The sequence below is a fragment of the Haliaeetus albicilla genome, chromosome 4, assembly GCF_947461875.1.
Source record: "Haliaeetus albicilla chromosome 4, bHalAlb1.1, whole genome shotgun sequence".
Lineage (NCBI taxonomy): Eukaryota > Metazoa > Chordata > Aves > Accipitriformes > Accipitridae > Haliaeetus > Haliaeetus albicilla.
The window spans coordinates 49,449,506-49,460,460 of record NC_091486.1 but is presented as its reverse complement, the minus strand read 5'-3'; the positions used below and the strand labels follow the sequence as shown (position 1 = coordinate 49,460,460).

The window sequence follows — 10,955 nt, the reverse complement described above, 5'->3', positions numbered from 1 at the left end:
CTGAGGCCGAGGGGCGCGGGTGGGCTGGGGCAGCCGGGGGAGGGGGCATCTCCTCGGCCGCGGCGGGGCGCGGCGGCAGCTGAGGCGCGGGCGGGCGGGCGGCAGGGAGCGGGTGGGCCGGGGGCGGCGGCGGCGGCGGCGGGGTCGGCAGCCGGCGGGCGAGGCGCGGCGCGGCCGCCCCGGAGATGCCCTTGTGAGGCGCCCCCGGGGGGTAGAGGCGACAGGAGAGCGCTTCCTCGGAACTGCCCCTCGGCGGGGCGGAGGAAAGCGCCCTCCCTCCGTTCACCATTAAGAGGAAGGCGATGGAGGAGCTGAGCGCGGATGAGGTGAGTCTGTGGGCCGCGGGGCCTGAGGGGGCGGGCGGGCCCCACAGCGGGGAGAGGGCGCCGGGGCCGTTCCTGGGCCCTTTTCCTGACCCCGAGGAGAAACCTGGATGTGGGAAGGAGCGTTACTGAGGCGCTCTGCCTTCGCCCGGTGCCTGTGCTCGGTGGTTTTCGTGGTCCCCCGTGCTGTCCCTGACCTGCGACCCCCTGGCTGACCGATGGGGTTGAATTGCTTGTCTCCGGGTTAATTGTTTGTTCTCTGCTTCCATCTGCCAGGTAGTCTTTGTCTGGAGGATGTCTCCGTTCTGTGTTCAACACTAGGCGCTTTATATGTTCTCTGTGTGTGACTTAAAAAAAAACCTTACTTTTTAACATCATAAAACACTTAAAATCTTGCTTTCTCAGACTCTTTGCTGAGAAGCAAGGGAGGTGTGTGTGTGTGATCTTGTATTTAATATCATTTCTTCTTGAAACAGTTTGAAACAGGCTTGCCAGTTTTCTGATGCTTCCTTTGATTTACTTTTTTTAATTTATTCAACCTCTTGCTCTTTCACTTAAGAGTTATACGTGTTATGTTGTGATTGACACACATCTGATGTGGAATAATGTGAACTGTTTCTTCCTTTTAAAGGGTGGTGTTTTCCTTTTTATTTTTTTTTTTAAATATACAGTAAGATCTTATGTTTTGCTCACATACTGGAGGACTCAAATGAATCCTGTCACGGTACTAATCAGGATATAGGGAGTTTTCCACTGTCCCAATGTAATGCCCAAATCATGTACAACTTTAAATCTTCCCTCATCTCTTTAATATTTTCACATTAAAGTGTATTGTATACATATAAAGTGTATTGTGTTGGGCCAGCTGCAGCATGGGCTCATTGCTGTATTTATACTGCAGGGAAGATCAAAAGAAGTTATTTTTGTTCTGTGCCATATCTTACGGCAGGATTGTAGAGCAAGGTGGCTGCTGTTGTCACTCAGATTTGTATTCCAAAAAGTTAAGATGTTTTTGATTATGTTGTATATAATGATTGAGCAGTCCTACTGTGTTGCAGCAGGAACTAGGAGGAAATACTTCATGCTGTTTACTTGATGAAGGTCCTCATACTCTATGGAAGCATTAAAAAGAGTACAATTTTCATGTTGGGGAGAGTGGGGTAGGTTGCTAGTGTTAATTTCTACTGTGAAAAGGGATCTCTAATTTTATAGGTGTATTTCATGAGTACTTTGTTTACATGCAATTCTTCTGATTGTTAAATTGCATCTGATTATGAGGTGTTTTGTGATTAATTTCAGAATTATTTAACCTATGTAAGCTTGTTTGTGTCACTGCTTCAGCAAATTACTGACATCATCAAAACCACTGCATCATGGAACTGAGGCTGCAGAAAATGAGTTCTCCAGTAGGGACTCATCTACCTTTTCTGGCAAAATGTTTGTCACAAGTGACTCAAGGTTTTCCATGTCTTTCCAGTACAGTTCAGCCAGGACTAAAGCGGACTGGTCTTTTAGGTGATTGCTTGAGACAAACTTAATCTTATATCATTTTAAGAGAGTCACGCTGTCACTTTTTATTTTTAATGGATACCTCGTTGTAAAGTTGGAGCCAAGTCTGTTGTAATATTCCTTCACATCTCCACTTTATTGTTACTTGGCGCAGTGGACCCTAGATCAGAGGTGGACTGTATGGTCAAATAGCCTTCTAAAACACGTTATATGTGACTTCTATCTGATTCAAACTTTATCTGGCAGTGACTGAAGGCAAAAACCCACTTAAATAAAGCTGAAATTAATTGTAAGCCTCTTGTAGATTAGATTATCTTCTTGTATCAAACCATAATTAAGTATAACATTAACAGATTGTGACTTGAAGATACAATTTATAATGGCTTTGGGAGTATAGGATATATTTTAGTTTCAAGAAGATATTTTCCACTGGTATCAGCAATGTCTTTCACTGAAATTTTCTCAGTGTTTACTTTGTTGAAGCACTAGAAGTTGTCATTCACTCCAGACCATACTAAAATCTTTAGGAGGCGAGAAAAGAAAATTCCCTTTTAACGTGTGAATTTTAGTACAAGTGATAGGTAGCACAAGATGGGAATAGGGACTGCATAGAAAAAAGCAGAATCAAGCCAAATGTGGCATAAAGTCAGAAAGAATGATGTGAACTTAGCATCTTCTAACATCTACATGATTTTTGAGTAGTTTAGAGTAGTGTTTTCTGAGCATAGAACATGACCAGTGTCACCACAAAATGAAGCATTTCTTAAACCAATTTAAAACATTCTAATCAATACAAGAAAAATAAAACTATCCATTCAAATTACCCTTTATTGTACAGATTTGGAACTCCTCTACAGTTATGGTAGAATAAAAAACTTCATTAGAGCCTCACTAAGCAGTTGCCACTAAAGCATATGTGGATACAAATTTTTTTTTTTTAACTGAGAGTGCATGAGCCTGAGGGACCAGTCTTCCTGGTTATATCTTTATTGGTCTGCTGCAAAATTAAATAATCAGTTAACGGGTTTTAACAGGGTGCTATTTTTACATTGTTTGTTGTAGTGTCTCCAGCTAACAGCTTTTAAGTCCAGTAAGATCAAAAATGTATTTCTGAAAACTACTATTCAAAGACATAGTCCAGATGTGTACAGCAAAAACTGTTCTAATTAAAAAACAGTGTGCTTTTTCCATTCAACTGATTAGATTTTCTTTTTTTTAATTAACCTTTTAAACTGTATATTATGGAGTTGTGCTCTGTAGGGAAGATGGGCATTGTTTGTTCCATAGCCTATGCAGTAATTAGTACCAAATAACTTGTCACTGTCAGGTAATACAATGATACCTAACAGCTTTGTCATTTGTCACGATTGCAAGTACTTATTGCTGAAATCAAGGGTTGGGTATTATTGAGGTACCCTAAACCTTCCTAAGAAGTATTTTAAAAAACTCAGCCGTGTGTTTCTTCATGGTGATTTGGAGAGTCATTCAGTCTGAAAGGAGAATAGGTCACTTTGAACTCCCACGGTTCTAACATATGTTATTTTTGCTATGTGAAGGCAACAGGTTGGGGCCTCCTTTGTGCCTAGCATTGCGCAAACAAGCTACTGTCTTCTGAGTCCCCATGTTGTGCCCTGAGCATAAAGCCTATCTTCCCTTGTCTTGATGCTGTTTAGTCTTAAGGCACACTTAGTCTTAAGTCTTCCCTTTAGTCTTAAGGGAATTAACTGGATAGAGTGTGTGCATCAGTTTTATGCTGTATTCTCAAACTTCTCTTTCAGCCTGCACCTTTGCCTTTCTAGCATAATATCTTTGTTTCTCCCTTTTTTTCTCTCTTATTGAAAACTTTCTAATCTTCAGATCAAATCTCAGATTTCTGTGATAATTTAAGTAAACTTAGAGGAACATGGCAACTCAGGGTGTCTAAGAACGAAATCTGGTCCGTTAACAATTGCTAAATGTATCCTCAGTTGTGAAAGCTGTCTCTGTTAGTGGAAAAAATATTCAGAGTTTATTTATATTTTAATGTTAATTTGTTCAGCAATAAGGAAGATAAGTATAATTTGCCTATCATCCTTAAAGGGGTAGGGAGAAATCTTGTATTAGTTTTAATTGCAATATCTTATGTAAAAGCAGCTTGGTGTCTGTGCAGATTTCTTTGTTCCATGCCCTTTCCAGAATTTTTTTTCAGGGCAGGTTACAGTCTGGGGGATTGGTCCGTAAGAAACATGGGTGGTTGATGGACTAAGAGTGACAAATACAAGGCAGAAAGTTTGTCTTGGTGTCCTCCTATTTCAACAGCGGCAATTGCAGCTGGTGTTGATGTAGCTTTGGCATTGATCTAGCCTAGCACTGTAGGTGAAGGAATGCTGAGTGGCACAAGTGACCTCAGTTATCTGCTTGAAACTGGGAGATGATGAAGAGAAGTTTTGTGCAGATCATACCTTGTGAGGGATATGACCTTGATTGAGTAACTAATGTTTGACTGTATTTGAGAATAAATTGATAAATATATTTATTATTACCTATGCCTTTTTCTGCTCACATATTTCCTTCCTAACATCAGATTTGGACTAGCTAACAAGAATTAATATGAACAGTTGTGGAAAAGTTTCATAGCAATTTATTTTTCTTGCATTTTACGTAATTAATCTTCATCTTTCTCCCTCAGCCACTTCTGAATATATGGGCTGTTTGTGTGTGTGTTTTTTTTTTTTTTTTCTCCATTCCTCCCTGCCATTCCTTTATCTGGAAAACATGGTTATAGATCAGCTGAATGGTAAGGAAACAGCTTTTAAAACTTCACAATTCAACCCCCTAATTAAAAGAGATTTCAATTCAGCTAGGTTGTTTTACTGATAATATTTTTGGTACAGCTTTGTGAGCTATGAACACTGTTTTGACTTCAGCAACAGGGTAAATGGGTATGGGGACGTGTAGCTGACACTTTCTCAGATATGCCTCTGAGGAGTGAGGTAGTTCTGTAGTTTTTTTCAGAGAAGCAGCTGAAAAATTAAGATGTAAGATAGAAGTGGAGAAAAATTGAAGATACTTTAAAAAAAAATTTTTGGAGACCCTAGTATGTACAGCTTCTACTTATGGCAAAGCTAAACAATTTATGCAATAAGCTCCCCTATTTTGCTTGACAAGGAGGAGGGAATAAGATGTTCTAATCGTAGCCTTTTTTTGTCTTCAAAAAAAAATAATAGAATTTCTAGCTGCCTTCCATGTTCATGTGGTGACACATGTCATGGAGGGAGATGTAGTTCCAGACACTGTTTTCCCACAGTTTTTGAAGTCTGATTTAATTTGCTCTGTTCTTCCTGTTGGAGTAGGTTTCACAGGCCATTAAATGACTACAGTAATGTAGCATAGACATTGACTTGACACAAATCTTTTGTTCGCTCTTTCACTTGCTTGGCAGTTCTTTAGGATTATGCGCAGAAATGAAAACTGATACATTCCATGCAATGCTTGAGTATCATAATACAAAGAGAGAATAACATGATGAGATGGGTTGACCCTGGCTGGATGCCAGGCGCCCACCAAAGCCGTTCTATCACTCCCCCATCCTCAGCTGGACAGGGGAGAGAAAAATATAACAAAAACTTGCGGGTCGAGATAAGGACAGGAGAGATCATTCACTAATTACCATCACGGGCAAAACAGACTCAGCTTAGGGAAAATTAGCTCACTTTTTATTACAAATCAGCCAGAGTAAGGTAAATGAGAAATAAAACGAAATCTCAGAACACCTTCCCTCCACCCCTCCCTTCTTCCCGGGCACAACTTCACTCCCGGATTTCTCCACCAAGCCCCCCCAGCGGCACAAGGGGGACAGGGATGGGGTTTACGGTCATCACATGTTATTTTCTGCCGCTTCACCTCCTCAGGGCGAGGGCTCGTCACACTCTTCCCCTGCTCCAACGTGGGGTCCCACCCACGGGAGACAGTCCTCCACGAACTTTCTCCAACGTGGGCCATTCCCACGGGCTGCAGTTCTTCACGAACTGCTCCAGCATGGGTCCTTTCCACGGTGTGCAGTCCTTCAGGCACAGACTGCTCCAGCGTGGGTCCCCCACGGGGTCACAAGTCCTGCCAGAAAACCTGCTCCGTGGGCTCCTCTCTCCACAGATCCGCAGGTCCTGCCAGGAACCTGCTCCAGCGCAGGGTTCCCACGGGGTCACAGCCTCCTTCAGGAACCCACCTGCTCCGGCGTGGGGTCCTCCACGGGCTGCAGGTGGATATCTGCCCCACCATGGACCTCCCTGGACTGCAGGGGGACAGCCTGCCTCACCAGGGTCTTCACCACGGGCTGCGGGGGAATCTTCGCTCCGGCGCCTGGAGCATCTCCTCCCCCTCCTTCTGCACTGACCTTGGTGTCCGCAGGCTTGTTTCTCTTACATGTTCTCACTCCTCTCTCCGGTGGCTGTTTTCCGCGTCCCAACTTTTTTTTCCTTCTTAAAAATGTTATCACAGAGGCGTTACCACTATCTCTGATTGGCTCGGCCTTGGCCGGCGGCGGGTCCATCTTAGAGCCAGCTGGTATAGGCTCGCTCTCTCTCGAACACAGGGGAAGCTTCCAGCAGCTTCTTACAGGAGCCACCCCTGTAACCCCCCCCCGCTACCAAAACCTTGCCACATAAAACCAATACATTCCACCCCTCGCCTCTGTGTATCACATTTTTAAGAAATATCATTAAAATCTACATTCATCACACAAAATCTTCACTCACATTAACAAAAAGAATTCCCCACACCAAAATCAAAATAATATCATCACAAAACCGACAAAAAGTGGACAATTTACACACATTCCACCCCTTGTCCCTTCACCACAATTACAACAATAAAATTTCCCCACTCATCAAGCAGCTCTTAACTCTCTAGCTGCGTTCAGTCCATGTTTTGCCCATTACCTCTCTCAATTACTATCCTTATCTCAAATTCCTCACACTGCCCGCATTCTCCACCAAAAAGACTGAGATGGGTTGACCCTGGCTGGATGCCAGGCGCCCACCAAAGCCGTTCTATCACTCCCCCATCCTCAGCTGGACAGGGGAGAGAAAAATATAACAAAAACTTGCGGGTCGAGATAAGGACAGGAGAGATCATTCACTAATTACCATCACGGGCAAAACAGACTCAGCTTAGGGAAAATTAGCTCACTTTTTATTACAAATCAGCCAGAGTAAGGTAAATGAGAAATAAAACGAAATCTCAGAACACCTTCCCTCCACCCCTCCCTTCTTCCCGGGCACAACTTCACTCCCGGATTTCTCCACCAAGCCCCCCCAGCGGCACAAGGGGGACAGGGATGGGGTTTACGGTCATCACATGTTATTTTCTGCCGCTTCACCTCCTCAGGGCGAGGGCTCGTCACACTCTTCCCCTGCTCCAACGTGGGGTCCCACCCACGGGAGACAGTCCTCCACGAACTTTCTCCAACGTGGGCCATTCCCACGGGCTGCAGTTCTTCACGAACTGCTCCAGCATGGGTCCTTTCCACGGTGTGCAGTCCTTCAGGCACAGACTGCTCCAGCGTGGGTCCCCCACGGGGTCACAAGTCCTGCCAGAAAACCTGCTCCGTGGGCTCCTCTCTCCACAGATCCGCAGGTCCTGCCAGGAACCTGCTCCAGCGCAGGGTTCCCACGGGGTCACAGCCTCCTTCAGGAACCCACCTGCTCCGGCGTGGGGTCCTCCACGGGCTGCAGGTGGATATCTGCCCCACCATGGACCTCCCTGGACTGCAGGGGGACAGCCTGCCTCACCAGGGTCTTCACCACGGGCTGCGGGGGAATCTTCGCTCCGGCGCCTGGAGCATCTCCTCCCCCTCCTTCTGCACTGACCTTGGTGTCCGCAGGCTTGTTTCTCTTACATGTTCTCACTCCTCTCTCCGGTGGCTGTTTTCCGCGTCCCAACTTTTTTTTCCTTCTTAAAAATGTTATCACAGAGGCGTTACCACTATCTCTGATTGGCTCGGCCTTGGCCGGCGGCGGGTCCATCTTAGAGCCAGCTGGTATAGGCTCGCTCTCTCTCGAACACAGGGGAAGCTTCCAGCAGCTTCTTACAGGAGCCACCCCTGTAACCCCCCCCCGCTACCAAAACCTTGCCACATAAAACCAATACACATGAATTGTTTATTTTTGCAGGGAGTGGACACCATCAAATTATGATACTTTTATTTTGTGCCAGGCCTATTTTGAGCTAAAGGTGTAAGCTTTAGGAACAGATCCTCTGAGACAGCTTGTGATAATAAATAATTTCTTTTCTGTTTTTCATTTATGCTTCAGGTGAAACTTGAAGCAGTTACAAATTATGAATTTTATAAGTTCTATTTTGTCTATTTAATTCTCAAGTATAATATTAGTGTTATGCGATCACATACTAATTCTAATAACTAGGTTCATAAGTTTCCTGAAGTTGGATTTTGAAGGCAGGTGCTTCCCTGTCTTACTAGTAATGTGCAAAAACTGTTTTTTAAATTCTGTGTGGTGGAATGTCTCTAGGTGATGAGAGGATGTTGTTTACTGTCTGTCTTTACTTCTCAAGATGCTTCTGTCCAGCAGTTGAGTTGCATCTTTTTAGTGTTGCAGGTTTATTTCAGATAAACTTGGACAGCAGTCTTTAATAACTTTCAACTGGATCTTCTTTAGCACGGGTGTTTTTATTAGTATTATGTGGTGTGAAATTAAGGCAAAGGTCATATTCATATTGTCCCTTTTATCAGATTAATGCTGTTTGTTTCATCAAATGCCAAAATAAATGGGGAGGAGTGTTATAGGGTTTGAAATCGCTGAGCAGTAGAAGTTTAACTTGTCTTACGCAACCGTTTGAGGGACAAACACGGTGTTCTCCAGCACAAATGGTTTTCCAAGGCAGCAAATACATACTTAAAATCTAAACATCAAGGGTATTTTAGTGTTGTCATGCAGAACAGAGAAATGGCAGTGAGACTCAGCTCCATGTAGCAGGTCATCAAGCAAAGTTTCTATATTTGCGGTTTCACAGGAGTGAATACCCCTGCTGTGTAGGAGTGCCAAAGGGCAACAATGGGATGCGTGTGCATACGTACGTGCAAACGAACTTGTTTATTTGCTATTATTTTATTTCCTTTGTGCAGATTCGTCGAAGGCGCCTTGCTCGGTTGGCAGGTGGACCATCTTCCCAGCCTACTACACCGCTTACATCACCGCAGAGAGAGACCCCACCTGGACCACCTGTAGTAGCACCAGCCCCGGGGCCATCCCATAGTCTAGGCCTAAATGTCCATAGCATGACCCCAGCTACCTCTCCAATTGGTGCATCAGGTAGGCTGGCATGTTAGGAAAAAAAATTATTATTGGATGTCTACTGGAAGTTATTATGCAACTCCTTATCTTTAGAACATAAACACTATTATTGGTGTTATTTCTGCTAGTACTAAAAATAATTTTCAGAAAGAAACAGCCTAAAATGATGAATGAAAGTACTGTTTGTTTTCTTTTTCCAAGTAATTGGTTAGATACAATTGTTTTCCAGGTATCAGTAAACTAATGGCGTTTAAAATACGGGTTACCAAAGCTTGAAGTTTGTAATACAGTTTAATATTACAAAATATTATAAAAAAGAAAACTGATCTGTCAAGGAGACAGGAAAAAAGCCTTTTCAGTCTTGCAACACAGTTTTTATTGATTGATTTCTAGGTACAATTTAGCAATCAGTCCCAAGTTCATTTTTGATCTTTAATTACTAGCATTTGGCACAACTAAAAATAGTAGGCTGTGACTGTGTGTTGCCAACATAAGAATAAAGTATTTGCTTTCTCCTTTGTATTACTTTGCCAATTTCACTATTTACTGGAGTGAATACAAGTAGAATATTTACAGATGGTATTTATTTCAGAAGATACAAGCAATGCCTCATCTGCTTGCTTTGTAGAGAGGTGAAGACAATATTCTTATATGTAATACCACTTTTGACCTGAAAAAATAATAATTTTGATTTCAAGTTGGATATCTTGGAAATCAAAACAAATTGGCATATTTTCCACTATTGTGATCTTTATCTGAAAACTTAAATTGTTTTGCATGTTGTGTTACTAAGAGGTTGACAAAACGCATCTCAAAACAGATGTCAATATTGTTTTAAACAGGTTTTCAATATCATAGAATCACTTAGGTTGGAAAAGGCCCTTAAGATCATTGAATCCAACTGTTTGATGTCCTTATATTGAGGCACCCAAAACTGCACACAGTGCTCGAGGGGATTTCTAATAATTTGATAGAAATAATATTTTTTTCCAATGCTCTTGATAAGCATGTGGGATACTTTATCTGTTTACCCATTTGCTTTCTGAAACTTGATGTTTTTCCCTTTGGCAAGTACCGTAATTTACAAGCTTAAATCTTGTTATTTAATTACAGTGCTGTTCTGAAATACCTAGAAGTGACTCCTTCCTGCTTATTTTGTTGCCTTGTATCCAAAGCAGGACAGAGAAAAAGCTATCAAAAGCATTTCCTGAGAAAAGCTCATTGCAGATGGAATTTAACACTGTGTATTGTCCTCATGATTATAGACACCAACCCAGAAGCTAAGGTGACTTTTTTTTTCCAGAACAGTGCAGAGGTTACTTAGTGTTTTTAGTCGGCTTGTGGTTACATGACTGCTTTTAACCCATCTTAGGTCTGATCCTTGCCGAAAGGAGTATTTCTCACTGTCTCTTCCTCTGTTGTCCTTAGCAACTGTATGGTGAGGTGGATCATGGACTTAATCCAGGTGAAAACTAACACAGGAAAAGTGGTTAGTTTTCAAATAGATGAGGTCCTGATCCATCTTACTGTACAACTGTATAAACAATAATGCCAACAGAGGAGGAGGTGTGGAAACGTGTACTTGAAGGTAGAAATGTTCATGTATTGGCAGACACATTTATCATGGTTTGAAGTGGTCAGATAGCTAAGACCTTAGAACTTCTGTTTTAAGAATTCATCTATCTGCACTGGACAGTACGTAATTACACAGACTAGATTGATTGCAGCAATTTAATAATGCGTGTCTTTTTCTCACCAGGGTAAGAGATATGGTTAAATTGGGGAATAGATCAGGAAAAAATGTTCACAACTAATTATCTGCTGTAATTATTTA

General features: G+C 42.6%; 1 protein-coding gene across 5 annotated transcripts in view; it reads left to right on the top strand.

Moving 5' to 3' along the window:
- The first annotated feature begins 91 nt into the window (after positions 1-91).
- Positions 92-10,955, top strand: part of UBE4B (ubiquitination factor E4B) — a 44,495-nt gene continuing 33,631 nt past the window's right edge. For 2 of the 5 annotated variants that reach the window (XM_069782550.1, XM_069782548.1), the window contains exons 1-2: positions 92-326; positions 8,953-9,139. In XM_069782550.1, coding sequence (XP_069638651.1) covers positions 303-326; positions 8,953-9,139 — 211 coding nt within the window. In that variant the 5' untranslated portion in view covers positions 92-302. The remainder of the gene's footprint in view (positions 327-8,952; positions 9,140-10,955) is intronic. The other 3 variants (XM_069782551.1, XM_069782552.1, XM_069782553.1) reach the window with 3 other exon arrangements.